General features: G+C 38.4%; 1 protein-coding gene and 1 long non-coding RNA gene across 10 annotated transcripts in view; one reads left to right on the top strand and one right to left on the bottom strand.

Moving 5' to 3' along the window:
* Positions 1 to 26,499, top strand: part of RPS6KA5 (ribosomal protein S6 kinase A5) — a 181,446-nt gene that overhangs the window by 81,072 nt on the left and 73,875 nt on the right. For 8 of the 9 annotated variants that reach the window (XR_008417293.1, XR_002083628.2, XR_002083627.2 and 5 more), the window contains 2 exons: positions 18,775 to 18,890; positions 21,831 to 21,938. The exons of the other annotated variant lie outside the window; for it this stretch is intronic. Coding sequence is in view for 5 of the 8 variants with exons in the window: in XM_019462028.2 (XP_019317573.1) it covers positions 18,775 to 18,890; positions 21,831 to 21,938 (224 nt within the window). In the remaining 3 variants the exon portion in view is untranslated. The remainder of the gene's footprint in view (positions 1 to 18,774; positions 18,891 to 21,830; positions 21,939 to 26,499) is intronic. 9 annotated transcript variants of the gene reach the window in all.
* LOC109274455 (uncharacterized) lies at positions 5,978 to 16,670 on the bottom strand. Its single transcript, XR_002083629.2, has 3 exons — positions 16,575 to 16,670; positions 6,928 to 7,113; positions 5,978 to 6,144 (listed from the first exon to the last, which is right to left on the bottom strand). It is a non-coding gene; the product is annotated as an uncharacterized LOC109274455 (long non-coding RNA).

The raw sequence follows: 26,499 nt of genomic DNA, 5'->3' as shown, positions 1-26,499 counted from the left end.
AATAAGACCTAAATTGCATCCCTTGTATGAAAAAAAAAAAATTTGGCCTAAATTAGAGGAACATCATTCTAGCATAATAGAGAAAAAGATTCTTTTAATGGGAACTGTGAAGGATCTGGCACTTTATAATTATTTTTAATTATTTTCTACAAGGACATATTAATGTGTCACAGTACTAGAATTGCTGCCCACTGGTAGAAGTCTTACACACTGTAACTTGTTACTTCTCTAGACATAAACTTCACCCAGACTTTTGGGTGAAGACTTCTTCCTCAGTCCATGGGCCTGATACTGAGCCAGTTTAGAAGCATAGGGACTCTTGCAGGTCTCAAAAGTAGACGAATAAATGATGGTTCATGGGAGAGATGATATGTGGCTTCAAATTCAAGTTCATTATGTAGGTTTCCTGGAGGACTCTTTGGGATACTGACCCCTTTGGTACAAGAGGTGAACTGTATCAAGATTTTGTCAATTCTAAAACTCTTCATGCCTGCTTACCCTGTGCCAAGTGCTTGGAAATGGTAGCAAACAACCTAGACAAGATTCTCTACCCTCAGAGCCTTGTAATCGAAAAGGGGGACAGACATTAAATAAATTAGCACATAACTGAGTACTTAGTTGAAGCAAGTAGTCGGAAGGAGATGCAGAGGGCACTAATGAAAGTCAGTCGTGAAAACACCTAAGTCTAGTCTGTGTTGTCAGGCAAGACCTTCCCAGAGAAGTGACATTTAAAGTGTAATTTAAGAGGAAGAATAGAAGTTAGGTGAGCAACAGGAGGGGATATGGAAGAATGTTCCAGGCACAGGGCTCCACCCAGCATGTGTGGTAGCCTGAAAATAGGAGCAGTAGAGGGCTACCAAAATGTCAATGTGAACCCAGTGGAAACAGTCCTGTGTGGTGTGGTTGTGAGGTCAGATCATGCAGGGCTTTTAGATCTTGGAGTCGGATGGATTTGTGTCACCTTAAGCAAGTCCCTTGGTTTTAAGCACGATTTACAACTTACCAATGTCTTCTCCGTTAGCTGTTTTGCAAAACGGACTACCCCAAGTTAAGTGGCTTTAACACAACCATTTTGGGACAAGTCAGTTTGGGCTGGACCCACAGGCATGGTTCCCCAGTCTTACTTTACTCTCCTTGAAATCTTTCTCTTGGTTTGCAAAGTACAGCTGAAAAGTCAAGTAATGTGAGGGCTGAAAAACATTCATTGTCTGGTAACGCAAGGTTGTTTTTAACCCTAGTCTACGATGCTATTATGAAGGTGGACATTGTTCTGTAGTGTGTTAAGCAGTAAATAGAGGCTATGGTGGGCTGAATGATGGCCACCCAGAAATGCTCACAGCCTAATCCTTGGAACCCATGAATATGTCAGGTTATACGACAGATGAGAATTAAGGTTGCAGATGGAATTAAAATTGTTAGTCAGCTACCTTAAAATAGGGGGATTTTCCCAGATTACCTGGACAGGCCCAGTGTGATCACAGGGGAGGGTGGTTAAAAGTGAAAGAGGAAAGCAAAAGAGGAGAGTGCACTGGAGATGTGACTACAGAAGAGGTTAGAGTAATGGGGTGTGAGCAGTTGACTTGACTGCCATTGCTGGCTTTGAAGATGGAAGGGGCCATGAGCCCCAGTGTGGGTAGCCTCTTGAAGCTGGAGAAGACCAGGAAACAAGACTTTCCCCCAGAACTTCCAGAATAAATGCAGCCCTGCTGACACCTTGATTTTAGCCCAATGACATGCATGTCAGACTTATGACCTACAACATAAAGTAATAAATTGGTTTTGTTTTAAGCCACCAAATCTTGTAGTAATTTGATTACCAACAATAGGAAGTGAACAGAGGGTAGGGAGAGTCGGATATCCACATAGACCCTCTAAAGAAGTTTGCCATCAAAGGAAGAAGAAAGAGAAGATGAGGACCTGCAGGATTTAGGGAGGATGGTATTGTTTGAAAATGGCAGAGATTCTGCACTTTTGAATTTTTACATTATTTTTGTGATTTCTGAGTTATTTTTATGCTTCTTAGAGATACAGCAACAGAGTGCTTACCCGACACTCCCCACTACTATCACATAAAACTCTTTAAAAGCAAGTTAATTGTACTTGAATACAAATCAGATATCTCTGCAACTTTAAAACTTGATTGCACTAAAATACCAATTCTATAAGAACATTTCTCTTTAGCTTAATACTGACTAAAACTAATTATACCCTAGTAGTACTTGACGGTAATATATGTTAAACATTTATAAGCCTTGAAATTATGCTTACGTTGAGAAAGTAGATGTCAGGACACCATGAATTTGAATTTTATTTCTAAATCATTACAAGTAAACTGGGCATTATTTTTCAATCCTATAAATTGTAATTGATCTCTATAAACAATAACAGTAGTCAATAAACACTGTGCAATGCATGCTTATTATATCTGGCCCAAGTTTAACTCTTGGTAGCTCATTGAATCCTCATGACAATCTTATGTGGGAGTTGGAATTATTTATATTCACATTCTACAGATAGAGAATATGAGCCATTAAACATGAAAAGACCCATTTAGCAAATACAAAAGAATTGAGATATATTTTTTTTTAAGTTTTTATTTATTTATTTTGAGAGAGACAGAGACAGCACAAATGGGGAGGGGCAGAGAGAGAGAAGGAGAGAGAGAATCCCAAGCAGACTCCAAACTGTCTGTGCAGAGCTCGATGCGGGGCTCAAACTCACAAAACCATGAGATCAGGACGTGAGCAGAAACCAAGAGTCAGACGCTTAACCAACTGAGCCACCCAGAGTGCCCAGAGATATAATTTGTATTATCTTAAGTTGGCTTTATTGTGATTTTTTTTACAAACTTCTGCCTTTTAAAATATTTTTTTAAAAATTTGCATGTAGTTGACACACAGTATTACACTGATTTCAGGTGTACGACGTAGTGTTTCATCTTATCTATATGTTATGCTACCTCACCACAAGTATGGTTACCATCCGTCCCCTTACAACACTATTAGAATACCATGGACTGTCTTCCCTGTGCTGTGCTTTTTATTCCTGTGACTTACTCATTCCATAACTGGAAGCTTGTTGACCCATTTTGCCCATCTCCCCACCCCCTTCCCACTGGAAACCATTAGTTTGTGCTCTGTATTTATAAGTCTGATTATGCTTTTGTTTGCTTACTCATTTTTTTGTTTCCTAGATTCCACATATGAGTGAAATCTTATGGTGTTTGTCTTTCTCATTCCGACCTACTTCATTTACCAAAATACCCTCTGGGTCCATTCTTGTTGCAGACGGCAAAATCTCATTCTTTTTAATGGCTCTGTAATATTCCAGTGTGTGTGTGTGTGTGTGTGTGTGTGTGTGTGTGTGTGTGTGTGTACACACACCCCACATCTTCCTTATCCATTTGCCAGTAAACATTTAAGTTGCTTGCTTCCATATCTTGGCTGTTGTAAATAATGCTGCAGTAAACATAGGGGTACATATATCTTTTCAAATTAGTGTTTTCATTTTCTTTGGGTAAATACCCAGTAGTGGAATTACTGAATCACAAATATCATGACCTGAGCCAAAGTCAGACGCTTAACCGTCTGAGCCACCCAGGTGCCCCTGTTGCTAATTTTTTTTTTTTTAATGTTTATTTATATTGAGAGAGAGAGAGAGAGAGAGAGAGAGTATGTGCGAGCAGGGGAAGGAGAAAGAGAATCCCAAGCAGGTTCTGCCCTGTCAGAGCAGAGCCTGATATGGGGCTTGGTCTCATGATCATGACCTGAGCAGAAATCAAGAGTCAGATGCTTAACAGACAGAGCCACCCAGGCGCCTTCTGTTTTTAATTTTTTGAGGAAGCTCCATACTGTTTCCCACAGTGGTTGCACCAGTTTACATTCCCACCAACAGTGCATGAGGGTTTTTTTTCCCTCTACATCCTCACCAACACTTGTTATTTCTTGTCTTTCTGATTCTAGCCATTCTCACAGGTATGAGATGACACCTCACCTGTGGTCTTGATTTGTATTTCCCTGATGAGGAGTGATGTCGAGCATCTTTTCATGTGTCTGTTGGCCATCTGGATGTCTTTGGGAAAATGTTTATTTGGGGTTTTTGTCTATTTTTTAATCAGATTGATTTTTTGGTGTTGAGTTGTGTAAGTTCTTTATATATTTTTTATATTAACCCCTTAAAATGTAATCATTTGCATATAAGAAGTTTCTTTTAGTTTACTCAAGGAACCAGCAGTCTATACAAGCATCATTTAAGGTCTTGCATTGTATGGACTATAAAATAGGTTCCAGCTGCTGCACACTCTCAGATTTTCTTCCTCTCTTCTTTCTTTTGCACGTTAACAATTTCTTGGAAATTTTTGGAAATGCCTATCATATTTGGTAAAAATTTAAACATAACAATAATATCAAGAGTTGGTGAGAACTTTGTTTTTTAAGGCATTCATTCACTGTTGGTGGGGAGTATGAGTGGCTATAAGCCTTTCTGAGGAAAGCGCTTATAAAATATTGTCAGCAATAAAAATTTAATATGTAAGTATGTTATAGCTCTGCAGTCTAACTCTATGAATCTGTCCTACTAATCTATACTTGCCCAGCCAGACAAAATGTATGTCCAACAAACAAAGAGAAAGAGCAATGGAATTAGAAAATCATCATTGGATCCAAAGTGGGTAGACAGTGGTTTGATGAGGAATAGGATATTTCTACATAGTCTCAATTCATCTCCCCATAAATTACCAGTTAATTACAAAAGGAAACAGAGTAACTCTACTGTGGAGAAACCTGGCAAACACCACACTAATCATGTGATCAAAATTAACACCAATATTGGGAGAACTAGCATCACATGCTTCCTGATATTTTCTAAGACGGTCACATCATGTCATTGCTATTCCTTCCAAGAATGCATAACCTGCATCTGATCATGAGAAAACATCTGGGGGGAAAAAATGAAATTGAGGGTTTGTCTATGAAATAACTGAACTATCCTCTTCATAGATGTCAAGATCAAGAAAGAAAAGTCTGGACTGAGGGTCCAGACTAAAGACCTAGGATCTCCAATGCATTGTGTGATCATAAACTAGGTCCTAGGCTAGAAACAAAAGTAGCTAGAGAGCGTATTAGTGGGACAGATGACAAGACTTGAATAAAGGGCAAATTAGATAATAGTGTTTTTATCATAAAGTTTCTGATCTTGATAATTGTACTGTGGTTATAGAAAAGGGTGGGTTTTTTTTTTCCTTAGGAGGTGCACCCTGAAGGATTTAGGGGTAGGAGCGTGATGTCTCCAACTTATTCTCAGGAAGAGTATGCACATATATAAAAACACGAAAGAATACTAAAGCAAATGAAGCAAAATGTAAACAGTTGGTGAATTTTCATCATGGTTATGTAGGGATTCCTTGTACTGTTCTGGCAAATATTTTTTGTAAGTTTGAAATTATATCAAGATAAGTTTAAAAATAAATAAATAAAGCCCACAGGCAAGGCAGGATGACCTAGGAAAAACTTTTCAAATAGGGCCCAGATGTAATGACTAGTTTTCACCAGCCTTTCTTGACTAAAGATGATGCCACATTTCGTGTCAATATTCCATATAATGTAAGCCTGAGGAACAAGATTAGAGTATAATTTGTCCAAAATGGTGTTATTCAAGTTTATACTTCTCTTCTGTTCTGACTTTGGCCAGAGCCATTATGGCATATCCAGAAAGAGGTATAGATACAATTACATGTATCGTCCTTTGTATGTATTATTTCTCACAACCAAATATTTGATGAGATTTGGACTGCCGACAATTTGAGGTTCTAATCTCTGACAAGGACCTAGACTGTAGTGGTGCCTGGCTGGCTCTATTGGTAGAACGTCGGACTCTTGATCTCAGGGTCGTTAATTCTAGCCCCATGTTGGGTGTGGAGCCTACTTCAACAACAATAACAACAACAAAGAACCTGGACTCCTAGACTGTAGCTCTTCTGTGTTGCCAAATTCAATTCATCGTCTTGAACAGGCAGGTGGGCTAATAAGGTTATCACCTCTTAGGAAAAATTAAGGAGTCTTCCATAAGGATGGAGGTATTCCTGAAGGCAAGGCCAAGTAATTTCTTTTTTTTTTTTTTTTTTTGAGAAAACAGCCCAGTCCATTCCTGCAAGATATAAATTGACTCTTTTAAATTATGTGCTATAAATGGGTCAGTGATAATTTTAGCTTGGTACATTCTTAGAAGAGATTGAAACTCATTGTTTACTGTGGCCGTTAAAAAAACCCCTCTGTGTAGCAACCCCCCCTCCCGCCAAGAATGTCTACTTTTGAGCACTGTAACATTCAGATGAGCCCTCCAGACTTGTCAAACTTAATTGTGAAAAACATGTAAGATAGCACAATTTTATGACCAAATATATAGAATTATTGGCTCTAAGCCATTTACATGTTTGAAGGACAAAACAGTTGATTTTCTTTTTTTTTTTTAGAACAGTTGATCTTAAGGCAGTTTTTTGGACAATAATTAACCAGACCAGCTGCACGATGAGGCTGCTGTTAGTAAGCAACAGTAAAACCATATTTGGAGGAAGTGAAGCACATTTCTAATATGGCATAAAAAAATCACTCTTTGGAGTTAGACTGCCCATATTCATAATCCCTATCCTCCCACTCACAGGATATACAACTTTGTATATTTGTTTAGCCTCACTATTCTCTAGGGAGTACCTATTTTCTCTGGGGATCATACTATTAGAATAGTACCTAAGAGCACTGTTGATAAGGGTCAGATTCACTGTCATATCTAAGTGGAACAGGCACATAGAAGGTGCCCCATGTCTGTAGTTGTTATTACTTCTTTGTCTGGTCTCAAAAGCAGCGAGCTGTGTTGAGATAATAAATTTTAAGAGAGCAGTGAAAACCCTGTTTTATGTTCCTGAATTCCTACCTGTCAGCAGCCCTTTCCTGCTTCCCTGACTTACAGGCTATAGAGATGCGGCTTCCATACAAACAGCAGTAGCCAAGAGCCTTCACTGAGTCAGTACCACTTGGTCCACTTTATGTCCAGAGAGGCAAGAAGGTTCAGGAATATCAGTAAAAATGGAGCATTCTCATGCTGTTTCTGACAGTTTCCCTATCATAAACAGAATAAAAACAGTCAGCATTGGCTTCAGTCAAACAAACAAACCACCAAAAAACGCCAAACTTCATGCTTGCAATTTGTTGTGAAAGAAATTGGCAGAAACCTGAGAAATCTAATTTCTAGAAATCTAACGAATCCATAATTTGTACAGGAAACTTATTACTCAGGGTAGACATGTTGGCATGGGCCAAAAGCTGACCAAGCAGAGTAGACCTGAGGTAATTCCAGTTTCCACTCAGCGACTTTTTTCAGTCTGAGCTTTTAGTAAGTCTTTTATGGGAGGAAATATAATTTATGCTCAGTTGGAAAGGATGGGGGTGAAGGGTGGGGTTCCTTGCTTTATAAAGCTGAGAAGAATCTTCCTCCCAGATATCAGTAAGGATCTGGGTTTTTGTGATGTCACTGACCATATCCATGCCATTGCTAACTCTGTCCCAGAATCTGCCTGCTTTCCTGATTCCAGTATTCTCCTTCAAGAGAGTCAAGATTTTATAATTCAGCTCATATTTAACAATATCCCTACGGTCTTTTAAATCTGTGTTATTGTTGTCTCACTGCCTGGCTAAATTGTTTTTACTTAGGGCAAGCAAGCCCCAACTTTACCCTATTAGATTTGCTAGATCTCTTGATAAACACACCAATGTAAAGACACCAGAATGCGGTCCCAGCACATCCTCAGTAGTCAGAGATCTTGTTGAAAATGAAAACCCCTTGCTCCATTTCACTTTGTAAAGCTCTGGACCTCACCAGTCCAATCCTAAATACAAATAATCCCCAGGACAGCTATGCCAAGCAAGGGTAGAAGTCAGTGAGAAGTGAGCTCGGTGCCCCGGAGAGGCCGGAACCGGGTGTGTGTGCCGTGATGATAAAGTTTGCTGTGCTGGAGACCTGTAGGACACTATTTTCAGATGTTTCCCATGTGCTGGCAGCCAGTACTCATTGGTTTGTTTGTAAATAGAACTTGATAGGAACTTTTCGATTCAAATTTACAATGTTGTTGTAGGGGCCATGTTCCTTAAACTGTTTTTGGCTTCCAACTCCCTGGAGAATCTGATAAAAGCTGTAGACCCTCTCTTCTCAGAAGAATGCACAGATGCTTACATATGCTTGAAAACAATTGCACATAATTTCAAGGAATTTACATGAAGCACTTTCAGAGCCTGCTCTTCATTGCTCCAAAACCAGCCATAAGAAGTCTATCTTCCTCTCCCTCAAAACGTTCCAGAGGGCTCTTTTGTACCTCTTTAACAGTCTTTGAATAATTGAGGGTGATGATGAGGATCATGGTAACTACCTTGTATTGAGCTTTCAGTGTTTGTTAGACACTGTGTATTCCTTATCCCCAGACGTGAACTCTGGGTCATCCTCTCCAAACCTGTTGTTCCAGCAGCCTTCCCCAACTCCATCTCTTCGGGTGCTCCGGTAGGACTGGATCTGTACTCCTACCACTGCAGTCGCCTTCCTCCTAACCACCATCCTCTCTCACCCTGCTTCATTCCAAGTGATCCCCTTATTTCTACCCTTGCCCTTCTCAACACAGCAGCCAGAATCATTGAGCCTAGTAAAGCGCAAGTCTTATCTTCCCTCACTGTTCTACTCAGAATCCTCTACAGGCTTCCCATCTCATTCAGAGTGAAAGATGAGATCCTTCCAATGGCCAGCTCAGCTCCAGAGGATCACAATACGTTGTACCGTGCATGGTATGCATAGCAGCCCCGGTGATGGTCTGTAAGACTTGGCACAACTCTCCCACCCCCATAACTCAGTGACTTCTGTGACCTTTGCTCCCCTGCTACGTTTTCCTTGTTCACTGTGTTCTAGCCACGTTAGCTTCCTTCCTAATTGTTAGGTGCACCAGGCTCTCCCGCCTGAAGCCTTTGCATTTGTTACTTCTGCCAGGAATCGGGTCCCCCCAACATCTGCTTAGCTCATGTCTTCACTTTCTTAAATTCTTTGTTCAAGAGTCACCTTGGTGAGGCATACACCGACCACCCTTATTAAAATGCAGTCCTCAGCTCTATCCTGGCATTCCCTATCTGCCTTTAGCTGTGCTATTTTTTCCATAGCAATCATCATCTTCCAACGTATTCATAGTATCTTGTTTACTTATGTTTCTCTCTTCCCACTGGAATGCAGGCTTCACTAGGATGGAAAATTATTGCCTGTTTAGTTTGGCATATGGGTGCAGTATCTAGAAAAGTAATTGTTATATAATAAGGGCTCAAAGCCTGTTGAATGAAATGAACAAACCCTAGGGAAATATATTGTTCTCCTTTTATAATTACGGTTTTAGATTCAAAGAGATTAAGCAACTTGCTCAAAGTCACACAACTGATGAATGGTATCACTAGGATTTTTGGATTTTCTGACACTAAAGACTTAGGTTCTTAAATACCAAAAATACTTCTTTCCAAGGATATATAAAATAAGAGGTCAAAATGTAGTCTAGAAGTGGCAGTCTTACAAGGCTGAGGAGTCAAAAGTTGGGAGTTTGGGGCCAACACAGTGGCTGCAAAGGACCCTTTTCCTTTGTGGCAAAGGACCCTGCCAAGAAGGGAACCACAGGTGAGGTGGTTCAGAAATCTCTGTGTGTGGACTGACTTCCCAGCAGTGAGTGCATGGGGTGAACATCTAAGTGGCCCAGACAAAAGCTGGAAAGGTTGAAAGAGCCCGATAAAGATTTCAGCAGCTCCCACCTTCGGGGAGACATTTTGCAGTTAAATTCCTCCCAAGGTATAGGGACTTGGTAAACTCTACAAGACTTTTGTCAAAATTCTAGAAGAGCCAGGCCATAAGAGTAAGAACCACACTTGCAGAATCAAAAATAAGTGGTGGTAGCGAATTTTAACTCGTTGAATAAACTAAACCCCTGAGTTCCTTCAGATGTAAATAAATAAATTGAATGATGGGATTTGGGATAATTACATGGTTTCAAAGTACTTCTCCAAAAATACTTACTAATTACAAAGTGAAATAGGTAACTTTACGGTAGAGAAGCCAAGGAGACAACTGCCTTAATCAAGAGATCAAAGTGAAAATCATTGATACTAGGATGAATCGAAATCAGGCCCTACCTGAGACGATGCACCAAGAACAGTGCGACTTCCATGATTTCCTCTAGTGATGCTCACCTGAGTATGATCATGCAGGTACATCAGACAAATTCAGATTGTGGGACAGTGTGCAAAGTACGAAGCCTGTAATCTTCCCAGTGTCAAGGTTATGAAAGTCAAGGGAAGACAGGAACTATTCCGAACTGAAGAAATTGGATGACTAAACTGAACATTTGATTCTAAACTGGAAACTTTTGCTGTAATACTTTGAGAACAACTAAGGAAACTTGACATTAGGATTGAGTATTAGATGGTAACAATATATTTGTGTTAATACACTGATTTTGTAAATGATCATGTCATGGTATGGCATACAGATGAAAGTGTGCTTGAGTGATGGGTTGTCAACTTGACAAATCACTTAGATGGGTTCCTGAAAAAAGTTTTATGACTATATTTAAGACTTGTCTTTAGATTTATGATTGTTTCAAAATAAAATGGAAAAAAAAGTGTATTTCTATATAGTAGGATCAAACAACTGGAAAGTGGAATTTTTTGAACATAAAATACTTGGGAATAAATTTACTCTGTAAATTCTACATTGCTGAGAGAAATTAAAGAAAACATGATTAATAGAGAGATGTACCATGTTCATGAGTAGGAACACTCAATGTTGTTCACATGCCAGTTCTCCCTAAATTGAACTATAGATGCAAAACCGTCAAAGTCACAATCCAAGCAGCGTTTTTGGTGGAGACTGACAAACTGACTCCAATTCCTATGCAAAAACAAAGGAACTAGAAGAGCTCGTTCAGTCTTAAAGAAGAACAAATATGGGAGGCTTAAATGATCTGATTTAAAAATGACTATTAAGTCACAGTAATCAAGGCAGTATGGCATGAAACATATAGATCAGTGGAATAGAATAGGACTCCAGAAATACACCCACACTTTTATAGCCCTTTGATTTTTGACAAATGTGACAAAGCAATTCAATGGGGAAAGAAGTAAGTGGTGCTAGAACAATGAAAAAAGTGAATCTCAACACTTACTTTGCTCCATACACAAGTATTAGTTTGAAACAGACCCTAAACATAAAAGTTAAGCATATAAAGCATTTATAAGAAATCATAGGAGAATATCTTTATAACTAGTGTAGGCAAAGTCTCCTCAAAACAGTAACCAAAAGGAGGAGGCGGACGGAAGCAGTATGAGAAGAGGAGGAAGAAGGAGGAGGAGAAAACTGAACTAATAAAAATTAAACATTTTCTGCTCATCAAGAGACACTTTTGAGAAAATTAAAAGCAAACCACTCACTCAGAGATAATATTTTCCATACATGTACTTGACAAAGAACTTGTATCCAAAATCTACAAGAATGCCTTTAAATTATTTTAAAAAGTAAACAAAGAGAGCTTGCTCCTAGAATGGTCATGTGAGGAGCTACATGGACCTGCTTTCCAGGGAAACAACTGTAACTAATAAAAGTTATCATTTAAAATCTCTGGGGGTTAGCCTGTGGGTGGGCATACATACAGCAGTTGAAGAAACATTTATTCAAGGAAATCTAAATGTTAGAACAGCAAAAGTGGGTGGCACTTGAGCCATGACCTTCTGCCCTCTCCCACACTGCATGACCGAAACTCCATTTGGGTGGGGGTAGCCAAGAAGTTGGGGTCCTCTTCCCCTCAGCTCCCAGTTAAGAGATACTGTATCTCACCAGGAGATTTCAGGACACCAAGCATTTCTCATTCACCCAGCTCCTTGCTACAGAGGCTAAATTGTTGGCAAAGAATTGTGGCTGAGAGTTTGGGAGCTCCTTTCCTCCACCCAGCCCCCACTCCTAGGGCAGAAGCTTTGTTCTAGGCTTGGAAAGTTGAGAATATGGAGCTCTGATGCTCTTGCCCTGCTTGATTTGTAGGGTGAGGGTTCTGTGCTGGTAGAGGCAAACTGAGAAGGCCAGGGACTAGTGCCTTCATGTAGCACCTTATTAATTAAGCAGGGGTGTCACTCTGAGAGAAGTGGGCCACTGTCCTCACCCCCAGCCCCAGAGCAGTGCATCAGAGATTTCCCCAGAGGGAGTAGTGCATAAACCCGGAACTCTGAAGTTCTTAACAAAAGAACTTACTTGAAGCAGAGTATGTAGAAGTTCAAACCTAAGGATGAGGGGGGAAAATGGGGACTTTGGTGGTAAGCAATTAAGAGGAGGCTTCATAGCTCCATTAGAGCAGCACACTAAACTGTTGGAATGAGCATACCAGGGAAATAGTCAAGGATGAAGAACACTTTTGGGGCCAGAACAAATCTCAAACACCGGCCTCAGAAACTAACCCTACAACAGAGCCTGAATTTATTGGATCAGACTGGGGAGTAACTTATGCCCCAGGGCATAAATTGAAAACAATAGATCAATCAGCCAGCAATTAGTGGAGCTCAACAACTGGGTATAATATGAAAGAGTCAGACAGCTTAACAGATCAGGTTCTTAAAGAAAGTAAAAAAAAAAAAGTCCTGCTAAACCATTCTATGAATGCCCAAGGTTGTGTCCTCTAAGGAGCAGCAGCAGAGACTTCTTGCAGGTAAAACAGACCTCACTAGAATACTCAGTTATTAAATAAAGAAAAAATAAATAAAAACAAGCTTCTGGTGGGGGTAGGGAGTTGGAATCAGATCATAACTTGAATCCACAAGAAAAAAAAAACGAAGAGAACCAAAAATGTAAATAAGGCTAACATGCTAAATTATAAATATATACTTGCTCTCCTCTCAGGTTCTCTGAAAGACATAAAATTGTGTAATCATTGTTATATTCTGGTGGCTTGTAACATGTAGTTGTACTGTGTATAACAATATCGCATAAAAAGGAAGAGGCCTTGAGCTCTACAGGAGTAATGTTTGTGTGTGTCACTGAAATTAAGTTGGTATATATCTGAAGCTTTTTTGATGTTAATGTGCATATAATAAGCCATAGCACAGCCACTAATAAAAAGTGAGATTCATTAAAGGAATTAAAATGTTGTATTAGAAAATATTCACTTAGTGAAACAGAAAGGAGTAAAAGAGGAATAGAGAAAAAATATATAGAAAACGAAAAAGTAGAACAGCAGACAGACATCAACAATATCAATAATAACATTAAGTGTAAATGGAGTAGTCCATGTAATCAAAAGGCAGAAGTTGTCAGACAAGGGGAGAAAAGAATCAACATTATGCTGTTTACAGGAGATACAGTGTAGATTCAAAGATACAAATAGATTAAAGAATGAAGATGGAAAAGAAGAAATCACACAGCAACTACAAGAAAGCAGGAGTGGCTTACTAATATCAAACAAAATAGACTCAAAAACAAAAAATGTTACTCCAGATTAAAAAGGGACACTTCATAATGATCAAAGTGCCAAATCATCAGGAAGACATAACAATTGCAAACAAACATGCATCTAACAATGTAGACCCAAAATACGTGAAGTAAAACTGATAGAAATGAAGGGAGAAATAAACAACTCAACAACAGTACTCCACTTTCAATAATGCTTTAGATTAACTAAGCAAAAGAGCAGCAAGGAAATAGAAGATAAACCACCTAGATATAACAGACATCTGTAGAGCTCTCTGAACAAACACAGCTGAGTACATATTTTTCTCAAGTGGATAAGGAACATTCTTTTAAGATAGGCCATATGGTATGCCACTAAAAAAATAAGTACACCTCTGGGTGCTTGGCTGGCTCAGTTGAAAGAGCATTGACTCTTGATCTTGGGGTTGTGAGTTTGAGCCCCACGTTGGGTGTAAATTTTACTTAAATAAACCTTTTTTTAAAAACACCTCAATAAACTTTAAAAAGTTTAAAATTATACAAAGTATGTTCTCTGACTGCAATGGAATGAAGTTAGAAATCAATAACACAAAGAAATTTGGGATATTCACAACTGTGAAATTTAACAATTTACTCTTATGTAACCAGTGTGTCAAAGAACAACTCTAAAGAGAAATCAGAAAATACTTTGAGATGAGAGAGAATGAAGACATGACATACCACATCTTATGAGATGCAGCTAAAGTAGTGCTTAGTGGGAAATTCATAGTTGTAATTGCCTGAATTGAAAAAGAAGAAAAAAAAAATTTTTTAAAGAAGATCTCAAATCAGTAACTTTATCTTCCACCTTAAGGCACTGGAAAAAGAAGAGCTAACTCACACCAAAGCAAGCAGATACAAGGGAAATAATAAAGATTAGAGCAGAAATTAATCCAATAGAGAATGTGCAAACAGTAAAGCAAATGAGTGAAACCAAAAGATGATTCATTGACAAACCTGTAGTTAGATTGGCCAAGTAAAACAGGAAGAAGGCTCAAGTCAGCAAAATTAGGAATAGAAGAAGGGACTACTAACTACAGAATTAAAAAGGGTCATAAGGGAAAACTGTGAACAGCTGTCTGCCAAAAATTAGACGATTTAGGTGAAATAAATTCCTAGAAAGGCACAAACTATTAGAGTTGACTAGAGGAAATATAACATCTGAATAGACCTATAACAAGTAAGTAAATTAAAGAAGGAGAAGACGTAACGAACTAACCACAATGAAAAGCCCAGACCCATGTAGCTTCCGTAGTGAATACTGACAAACGTTTAAGAAGGAATTAATGCCAGTCTTCACAAATGTCCAAAATATAGAAGAGGAAGAAACACTTTCCAACCAATTCTATGAGGCCAGTATTACCTCAACACCAAAACCAGACAAAAATATCAAGATAAATCAAGAAAATTATAAACCAATATCTCTTATGAATAAAGACACAAAAATCCTCAACAAAATACTATCAAACTGAATCCAGCAACATATTAAAAGGAAGGTATACTGTGGCCAAGTAGGATTTATCCCAGGAATGCAAGGAAAAGTGAAAATCAATTAATATACCTTACTAGTCAAATAAAGGACAGAAACCATATTATCATCATGGTAGACATAGAAAAACATTTGACAAAATTCAACACTCCTTTGTGATAAAAACACTCCTACTGCTACTTTTTGGTAGGAATAGCGAACTTCCTCAAAATCAAGAGCGATTCTTTCCCCCTAAAATCAGGAGCAAGGCAAGAATATCCACTTTCACTGCTTTGTTCAACATGAATGGATTAACTCCAAATGTTTCAAAGATTAAAAGTAAGAGCTAAAATGAAAAAATTTCTTAGTGGAAGATGGGTAAATCTTTGCAACCTTGGTGTTGGCAATGGTTTCTTAAATATGGTATCAAAAGCACAAGCAACTAAAGAAAAAAAAGATAAATTGGAATTTAAATTGGATGGAGTGATGAAGATGTTTTAAAATTGAATGTGTTGATAGTTGCATAACTGAATATACTAAAAACTATCGAATTTCATGGTATGTGAATTATATTTCAGTTTTTTTTTTAATGTTTATTTACTTTTGAGAGAGAGAGAGAGAGAGGGAGAGAATGAGTGGGGAGGGGCAGAGAGAGCCAGAGACACAGAATCCAAAGCAGGCTCCAGGCTCTGAGCTGTCAGCACAGAGCCCGACATCAGGCTCGAACCCGCAAGCCATGAGATCATGACCTGAGCCAAAGTCAGACACTCAATCAACTGAGCCACCCAGGTGCTCCTATGTGAACTATATTTCAAATGAAGAAAAGAAAATCAGGGGCCCCTGGGTGGTTCAGTCAGTTATGTGTCTGACTCTTGATTTCAGCTCAGGTCACGATCTCACGGTTTGCAGGATCGAGCCTGTGTTAGGCTCTGTGTTGAGAACGTGGAGCCTGCTTGGAAAATTCCCTCTCTCTCTCTCTCTGTGCCCCTTCCCTCCCCTGCACACTCTCTCTCTCTCAAAAATAAACTTAAAAAAATATAAACATCAAAAGGCAAACAAAACAAAACCCACTTTAATACACTTCACCAAAGAAGATATAAAAATGTTCAGTAAGCTGGGGCACCCGGGTGGCTCAGTGGGTTGAGTGTCCAACTTTGGCTTAGGTCATGATCTCCTGGCTTATAAGTTTGAGCCCACATCGAGCTCGTTGCTTTCAGCCTATCAGTGCAGAGCTGGCTTCTGACCCTCTGTCCTCCTCTCTGTGGCCCTTCCCCACCTGTGCTCTCCCAAAAATAAGTAAATATTTTTTTAAATGTCCAATAAGCCATGGAAAGATACTAAGTATCATTATGATTCAGGAAAGTGCAAATTAAACCCATAATGAGATACCACAACACACTAAACAGAACAACTAAAATTATAATGACTGAGAGTACCAACTGCTTACATTATAGAAATTCTCACTGACCTCATATCCCAGCCACTGATTAGCACAAGTACTTAACCCATAAGGACACTTCAGTTGTACCATAGTTCCTGCCATTATAGCCCTTTGGCAGCTTCTGTATCTACTTACCACTGTCGATACCTGGACCGCTGCGTAGAGCTGGCTGTTCACTTTGTAAAGTATGCAACCATGTACCTACAAATAAATTTTTATTTTATGAAAGTCAGGTCTTCACCTTTGGCTCTTGGGCGATTCCAAAAGTAGAAAGTAGGTTACTTGATGCTATTTTAGGTTTGTTTTCTTAAGTTTGTCATTAGTTGTTCTCTGTCTCCCCAGTAAATGGAAAATAAACCACTTTCTATGTTCCAAGCAACCATAATCCACAGTAGTTAACCATTTCCATTGTATGGATAAAAACTGCAGCTGAGAGAATCTTGATTTGCTCAAGGCAGGACACAGTGAAACCGCTGTTTGATCCCAGTCTGAGAGTTACAAAGCCCAGGTCCTATGGCCTATATTGAAGTCCCTGAAAGATAGTATATTGGATTCTTTTTACAACACACTTGCCTTTGAGTTTCAGAGTGATTTTTTTCAGAGTATATTTAATATTCCACTGTAAAGAATCTGTGTTTAATTAATATATCTATGGAGTGCTTCCTGTATGTGGGTACTGTTTGTAGAGATGAATACATTGATCCAGACTTGTAGAAAGCTCAGAGTTTCGTAGAGAAGGCAAGTGTGCAAATAAACATTTTCAATACAGTAAGATAACTGCAGTGGGAGAAGTCTTTAGTAAGTACAGTGGCTAACAAAAAAGGAAGTGATCAACTGCTGGAGTGGTTATTGAAGATGAGAAAATGGCATAGGACATGCAAGGATGGATGGGTAGGAGTTTGTCAGTTGGTCAGCTGACCTGTGGGTGTCTGTTTCTGTGTCATGACTAAGTGTGGAAACCATGTATGCATAAACATCAGTATTTGATTTAAGTAAATAACTACTTAAAGGTAGAAAAAATTCATTGTTAGTTGGCAGGAATGCTGTGTTCCTTTACACCTTTTTAATAATTAGCTTTGTGTTAAGATATAATTAAAACCTCTGAGCAAAATGCAGAAGCCTTAGAAGGGCAGTGCTTTTTATTGGCATGCGCTTTGTAAAACACACTGCAAAACAACCATTAGAGTTCTTTCATTCTGTTGCATCTGCTTTTTTGGAATTTAAAGCTAACCAGGCAAGATGAAACAAAAATTTGCAAGTTCGTGAAGATTTTGCTTTGTTCCTTTTTCAAATTTTGCTGAACTTGATAAATGAATATACTTGGGATGCATGTTTCTCAAATTTTTAGGAGGAAAGCTTTAAATTACATCTGTGACTATTTTCTAGGTATATGTTGTTTCTCACACGTAGATGTTGTGTGGTCAGGTAGCAGTGGTTAGTTTCTGATGAAGCTACTATCAGATTATCAATAAATGTCTTATTAGAGCTAATTACAAACAAATAATTTTTACAAATAATAATGGTAATTATTATTAAATATAATTATATTTATACTGTCTATATTATAATAATTATATTTATAATTAGTAATTATATTATTAATCACATTATAATATATTATTATGTTATATTATTATTATTATTCAGCTCTCTTATGTATTTCTCACTGTAGCCTTTTTTGTCTCTAATTTCATTATTCTTGGGATAAATGGGGCAAATTAAGAGGGAAATGGGAATCTTTCAGTGTCAGGTGTTTGACTCAGCCACCTTGTGCCACTTTTACTTATGGGCTGCATAGAGCAATAAGAAGGCCACCTGCTACCTGAAACACGTTTTTGAAAGGGTACATAGAAAATTCTAGAAAATAGGGAATCTGCTCAGATAGTGACTGGCAGCTATTACAAAGGAAAAGCTGAGATTTTTGTTTGTGTTCTGTTTTGTTCTGTTCCTTTTTTTATCTTAGTTGTTGCAATGGTTGATGTTTTGCTACTCCACAGCAAGCTAAGTATTATGTGGTGATGGCAGAGGTTTTGATACACTGCATTTGGAAAAATGTATTTAAATATATACAGATGTCATGTAATAGTTTTAATGGCAATACTCCATGCACATTCATTTGATTGTGGCTTAGGGTAGTTGTTATCTTATGAAATGTATTACTATGTGTATTTAGTAATATGTTCTAGATGAAACTATATACTATAGACAAAGAATTATACAAAAATAATATATTAAAGTCAGTGCCTTGTGGTTAATCCAAAATGTTTAAAAGGGAATACTTCCTTAAGTTTATGAATACAAGTCAAAGAAAGAAAAAAATATATTTCATTTTTAGATTATATAAATGGTGGAGAACTTTTTACTCATCTTTCTCAAAGAGAGCGTTTCACAGAGCACGAGGTGCGGATCTATGTTGGAGAGATTGTGCTTGCCCTCGAACATCTCCACAAGGTAAGATGCTCAGTCTTTGAGAGTTCTTTTCTTGGAAAAAAAATCTATTTTAACTGAGGTAATTCTGGAGCTAAAGAGCTACTGTTTTAAACATCATTGTCTTCGTGGAGATTGTGAAAGCACACTTACACACCGTTGCCAATATTCTCAATTCTGTAGTTCCCGTTTTCAAAAATCATCTTTTTTTCTTGGTAGTTCCTGCGATACGGATTAAAAAGGTAGAATGTGAGCAGTTCTTTGGTTCTTGTTTATGAAAAATCCTAATGCTTATTACAAAGTACCATTAGAATAAAAGCTTTTCATTCTTAAAATAACCTTTGAAATAAAACCACAAGTCATAATCTATATTTGCTTAGTTGTGACTTACTCCGTTGCAGACTCTGCCTGTTTGTTTGCAGGGTATATTTCCTGATTAAGTTGGAGAATCTGAGTTTTTGGAAAGAAGTGCCTGCCACGCTACCCAGCTACCCCGCTGTCCCACTCTGGTCTGCCTTTGCCTTTGTTTTGCCCCTGGGGCCCCCCTCTTGTTCCCTCTCTGTCCCTTCTCTTCCATTGTCTCCATGTAGCGTGAACTCAGTTGCTAAAAACTTTAAGTGGAATTCATGCCTGTGCTGCTGTTTGAACTCCATAAAATCCATTCGAACTTTAAAAATATATATATTATTTCAGATACTATTAATCTTGATCGAAGAAATTTTGACTAAATTTTTTTTAACTTAATGAGGATGGATTATTATAGAAGCAGTTAGCTGTGTAGACCAAGTGTGTGTGTATTTCCTCAGAAATAGAAAGTGTTTGAGTAATTTTCATCAAAGTGTGTGAGATCATGAGGCCATCATGACTTGAGTCGCTACATTAGGATGAGACAGGTGCATTGTAGAGCTACTATTCTTTGTCGTGAATTCAGATCCTGCACTGGATTAGACATGAACAGGGATTAAAGTGGTGTTTATGGAGCATGGACAGGAGTGGAGAGAGATGAAGGAAAAGGCAGGGAAGAGGGAGGAAAATTTTAAAGTGGCAAGGAGACTGGAATTGCAAGATGGAGGCAATGGACGGGAGAGGCTGTGAGAAAAGATGGTGAGAAGACACAAGCACAGAAGGAGAGGATCAAGGAAAGGGGACATCTAGAGCAGAACAGAGCCAGGACTGGATGGGGCGGGGTGGGGGGGGGGGGGTCAGAGCAGGAGTCTTACGGAGAGTGGATGAAAATGTATAAGAACAGGAGGGAAAGAGAAAAGGCCCTGGTGGGCATGGGGGTGGGGCTGCAGTGCGTGGACCAAAGGGACAGAGGAGCAGGAAGGGAGCTGACAGACATTCCTTTGGGTGGAGTTGTCCTGGAGTGGCCAGCTTTTGCTGGTTGAGTATCTGTGGGATATAAAGCAGTTAGGACATCTTCATATATGAACCAAATTGGGCCCAGGAATGGGTTGAAAAGATCTTGGAGTTTTATGGTTAGGTGTAAGTTTTTATAATATAAAAACGATGGTGGAAATCACCATAAATAACCAGAGTAGAAACAAGCAAAACAAATACAAAGCTCCAATGGGTAAGCTACTAAATTCAGTTTTTAATTTGTGTGAAATCTTTAATTCTGTTAATTCTGTTTATTAAAGAAAAAAATCCATGAACACCTGTTATTATTAAAACAGGGTAATCAGAAGTAGAAAACCTGATGAATACTGGATATACGTGTAATTGATGTAGAGTGAAAGTAATGTAGCAAATCAGATCTCAGCTAAGTTTCTCTTAATCTTACTACCCTAAAAAGATAAATACAAAGAGATACAACAGGAAGCCAGGAATATTAACCTTGACACAGCTGCTAACATTGAGTTTCCTGAGAAGAGACAAAAATGAGAGTTTCCTTGGAAGTAATGAGGTGAAGCAGATAGTAAATAATTTATTTCTAAAATTGTTTTCAAAGAGTTTGTTTCAAAGAAAAAAAAGTCACACTGGCTGTTAGATGTTCATGAAGCTTTGAGTCAAATGTCTGCTCGGACTGCAGATATTATCCTCTCTTTCGTGTAGAACACTGAAGTTCCAGGAGGAAAATTGCCTAGCATGTTTCCTTCTGTAATTTTTTGTTTCAATTTTAAGAAATTAGTACGAATCTGCTTTTTCATATACTTAATGTTGTAGAAAGCAGGGTTTCTAAGTTTAAAAACATTTAATTTAGGCCGACATAACATGAAATGTGCAATGCACATATATCAAGAACTTATATGACTTGTGTAGATTTATTTAGCTGAAGAAATAGCTGAAGTGTTTTACTGTAACACATGCAAAACAAAATGGAGGGATATATAAATGTTATCTAATTGACTTATGTTGCTTATTTAGAAGCCTATTATCCAACAAGCCTTTATTAATTATCTAGTTGATGCTTTGCAAGATACTAGATAAATGTGAAGAACAGAGTTAGAGTATGGTTATATCAAGACAAGGAGGAAACGCCTAGAAAATATCAGTTATTTTTAGATAAGTACAATATATGTGTAGGTGCTGTAAGAAGAAAAAGAAAGACATGACCAGTGTGGAATCTGGTTAGTCAGGAAAGCCTCCGAATCCATTAGCAAGTGATGGACACGAATTGGCTAAAAGTACCTGAAGAAGATCATGTACAGTGAGGATTAGATAATTAAGAAGATAGGAGGAAGCAATAGTCAACAGAAAGACCCCACAGAAGCTGGTCCAACAAAGATGGACCTTCGTTACACAAAGAAAGAAGAGTTAGGAGGTAGGAGAGGTCCAGCGAGCCCAGCAGATGAGCCCTGAGATAGAGGAATTCACATTTGCCATGGCCAGTCACTAAGAGCCATTAGTGCATCCTGAGCAGGAGAATCCTTTTTTTGGTTTGTTTTTAAGGTAGACAAAGACTTTCCTAATTTATTTTTTGGAAACTGTTATTTTAAAATGCATATTTGTTTGTTTTTACAGTTGGGGATTATATACCGTGACATTAAGCTTGAGAACATTCTACTTGATTCTAATGGCCACGTGGTGCTGACAGATTTTGGTCTGAGTAAGGAGTTTGTGGCTGAAGAAGTGAGTATTATATTTTAATTTGAAGTTAGTAACAATGGAATGTACACAATGATAAAAAATGAGCTGTAGAAGAAGCATTTATCAGGATAGTACCATATGGATTATGGATTTTTTGGGCACGTTTGCCTAGAGGAACATCTTGACCTGAATGACTGTAAAGAGTTTTAGCTTAAATTACCATGGAACATGGAACCATCTTGCTAGAATTGCAGTAAACATTTAATGAATATATCAGAAATCCCCAGTCTAAAACAAATCAAAACTATGCATTTAACTTTCCCTATAAAATATGACTGAAAATTTTGAATAATCCTTTGGGCCCTTTAGGAGAATTATGGCTTAGGTGATAACCAGTGGACCATTACAAAACAAAGGACATACAGTTTACATTATATTTACAAAGTAGGACATGTCGTGATGGCCCTTCAAATTCACTTGACAAAAATGGCAAGGATCTACTAGACCTACTTCTTCAACAATCTAAAATTATTGAAGTAATTTGTGATAGCTAAACTAAAATTTGATAGCTAACGTGCAGATTTTGAATATGGAGGACCTTGCACTTTCAGTAGAATTTCTTTATTATTACAGGTGCATTTAATGACATTTAAAACTGTACATCTAGTTCTAGTTAAATACTCCTCATGTAGCAGCTGTAAAAAAAAAATTGTATTTTTACGCTACTGGTTATGCAAGATAACTAGATGAATTTGAATGCCAATTCATTTTTATCTAAGAAATTATTAGTTAGAATACAGAATCACAGTGGAATTTTTGTAGTGAAGAACTTTGTGGTTGTAAAACACATTGGTCTTGAATTCCAAATTAGGCGTATCTATTTCTGAACATTTGCTTTTTGGAGTATTGCCCATGTAGTCCTAAGTGAATTTGATAAGTGCTGAAATCATAAAAACTAAAGATCTCAACTTTTTATCATATCTGTATTCATTCAGTTCGCTTATTAAGTATTGCCCACCTCTACTATGCTAGGTACTGGATAATACAGTGGTGAATAAGATGCCTTCATGAAGTTACGGTTATAATTATACTGATTATCTTTGATGGGACAATCATTGTTATAAAATAGATGAATTTTTGAGGAATTTACTTCAAAGTTTGATTTTTAAGACTTTTTCTCCTTTGTAAAACTGTTAGTGGCAATGTCAGTAAAATGTGACAGATTAAATACATTTACTGTTGCTTCCTCATTAAACCCCATAAATAAAAGTAAAGGAGTAAAATAGGTATGTACTCAGAAAAGATGAAAGAATATAGCAACCAAATTTTGGAAGACAGTCAGCAGGAATACTACTTGTAGCCAATTTAAGCATCCCTGATCACAGTTGAATCCTAAGCTAGCAACGTGAGAAGCCCCAAGGCAAACTAATTTGCACTTCTGGCCCCCAGAAAGGTTCAGGACTCCCTCAGAGTAGGAACACAGGTGCCATGGGACATAGGAGGGTTGTTTGGAAGTCTGTATAAGAAACAGGTAGCCTCCAGGTCTCTGTCTCCCCTATTCACCCAGGCAGCCATGCTTCCCTTACCTTCCAGGAAGACTGAAAGGGTTAAGTAGAAAGACTGGATTCAGGGACGAGGGGCTGAAGGTGAGGCCACAACAAGGAAACTACTGGGTGGGGTGAAAAATGACACAGCGAACCATGGAGCTCCCACGGCCTCTTTCTGCCACTTTGTCCTGAGAACACGTCTTCCCAGACAGGAGTTTGGAGAATTCCTCTCTGAGAAACTGAAAACAAAACCTGCAGATGCTATCAGTAGGTGGTGTTGCTAGTGAAGTAGCCCGGCCAGATCTTTCTACAGAGATGTCTGGGACTTGACGGGCCCAGCGTGTGCCCCGGAACCATGTTTGTGATGATGTCACAACTTCTCTTTCTATTTTGATTTCAGTATATTTCACCGTAATTCGTTTCTTTTGTCTGTATTGCAGTATGATTAGTTTCCTCTGTCATACTGTGCATTTAAAAACACTATTCTGAGAAGTGGTCTGTGGGCTTCAACAGACAGCGAAAGGGCCCTTGGTTTGTAAAGGACCCCTTCGCAGGGAGATTTGGTGACCATCATCTCTCTCCATGGGACCATTCACACATTTGCTCCTTCCCTCTATCAAAGTATTTGTTGAGGGCCTTCTCCATGAGACATTGGGCTAGGTTCTGGTAAGACACCAATGAAAAGAATCACTTAGTGACCCCTGTATTTACAGGTACATGTGGCTGAATGTTTGGCAGACTTTGGCCCTGGGCAACGGCAAAATGTCAGAAACGAAAACAAAATAAACAAAAGTCAAATATGGATCAGAGTTGTTGAGTTTTAATACAGAGATACAAATTAATCAGAAAGACTGTGTGACCGAACCAGCCAGGTCCCTCCTCACAAGAGAGATTTGTGTGTCCTGCGAGTCATGTCAGCCGCTCCTCCACAAGGGAGGCTCTCATTGGCTGCCATAAGTTTTGAGCACGTAGTTGTTTAGGTGCAAAAATGAAATACTGGGATTCTATCTGAAGTGGAGAAATACTGTACAAATTTTCTTATTTTTCACTGAATACAACCTAGCTGCGTTTAATTATAGTTACGTGATAGTGTCTGTATAATTAAGCTTTCTAGTTTCATCTCTTCCCCTCAGACTACCAGCTCATTCTTCCTCTTTCTGTAGAGGACATACCATCACACTAGACTTCAGGTTTAGCTCTCATGGCTGGCATGGGAACTACCCTTCTCTGAGACCCCTACAACGGGATCTCATGGTCCTTTGCTTCCCTAATTCTACCCACCACCTATCCAGCCAGTTTCCCTGCCTAAGACTCCTTCCACCTTAAAAATATTTCCACCAAACAATTTCTGTTTTGATTAGCTAGCATTCCTTTTTGGTTTCACATGTCACGCTGAATCACTTATATTGAAGTATCTTTCTTGGAGTGAGTTTCTTTTTTGTTTATCCCTATTCTACCTCCTTGGTTTTTAGTTTAAACTCTAGTTTAAGGAGTCTCCTCCTAGGTTTCCAGTGCCTAGGGAAAGATTGTATGGCTCTAGCTCTAACTAACCTCTCTCCTTTTTTACCTCTTCCTCTTGGACCCTTTTGTTACCATTTAAGCATGCTTAGTCTCTCCTGTCTTAAACTTTTAAAGATGGAGAGTGGATGGATGGATGGATGGACGGATGGACGGACGGACGGACGGACAGACTGACTAGTAGATAAAAAGAATCTCAGAATTACATATTCCCTGCCATCTCTTGTGTTCTTGTTCTCCTCTGTCAGTATTTGTCTACACACTCTTTACTTACCCACATCTCACTCACTCCTTAGTCTACTCTGGTTTGGCTTGCACACCTACCAACTGACTGTAAGTCTTCTTGTCAAGGTCACTATTGACCTCAGTTTTAGATACTTTTTAGTCCTCTTCTTAACTTGACTACCTAGTAATGTTGAACTAGAAATTGCCTCTTACTTTGGCTCCTGTGACACCACGGTCCCCTGGCTTTCCTTATCTCTCTCACTATCTTCTGCAGGCTTTTCCTGTTCTACCCAAGTGTTCCTCACAGTTAAATACTAAGTGCTCTTCTCTCTCTATGCCTTACTCTCTCCCTTTAGGCTGGTGGTTCTTAAATATGTATGGCAACTCTGACCTCTCTTTTGGGCTCCAGACCCTAACATGCTTCTACCGTATTTCCACTTGACACTTTTGTAGCTCCTCAAGCTCAACATTTCCAAAACCGAGCTTATCTTCCCCCCACCCAAATCTGCTTCTCCTTCAGCATGTTGCAATTTTGTGTTATAAATTCTGCCCTCATTTGGTCTGGGAAATGTACTTCTTTTTTAATTTTTAGGAGTTTACTTAGTGTAAAAAATGTGTACTTTTAAAATAATCTTTAAAGCTTCTGTTCATGGCGTAATATTCATGTCTCTGTGTATTCGTTAATTTAACAATTGAGCAAATATTGAGTACAGTATGTCAGGTATTGTACTAGACCCTGGAAATATAGTGGGGAACATAACAAATTCTTTGCCCTGATGAGCCTCTATTGAGAGGTATTTGTCAAATATTCATATGATTAATTATTTCTAGATTACAGTTTGCTAAACTAGATTGTAAACAGGATAAAATTGATTTATTTTAGAAATCTTTAAAGTCTTTTATATGATAATGAATACTTTACAAGTTTGATACTTTTGATATGTTCTTTTCTCAATCATAGAATTTGATAAATCCCTTGAGACTCTAAGAATAAAAGAAGACATTTCTAAATACCTGTATGCTAGCCTATGTCCTTCAGAGGATTTCTTGAGAGTACAATTCGGTAAACATTTGTTGAGTTCCTAATGTAAGTCAGACATTTGCTAGGTATCGGATATATGATTCTAACATTGAAGATTTCAAAAACATTTGTTTAGGGGAGCGCCTAGGTGGCTCAGTCGGTTGAGTGCCCGACTTCAGCCCAGGTCATGATCTCACCACTTGTGGGTTCAAGCACCACATTGGGTTCTGTGCTGATAGCTCAAAGCCTGGAACCTGCTTCAGATTCTGTGTCTCTGTCTCTCTTTGCTCCT

Source organism: Panthera pardus, unplaced genomic scaffold, assembly GCF_024362965.1.
Source record: "Panthera pardus isolate Hobbes unplaced genomic scaffold, ASM2436296v1 HiC_scaffold_24, whole genome shotgun sequence".
NCBI lineage: Eukaryota > Metazoa > Chordata > Mammalia > Carnivora > Felidae > Panthera > Panthera pardus.
The sequence above is the reverse complement of the archived record's forward strand: the minus strand, read 5'-3'. Positions and strand labels throughout refer to the sequence as shown.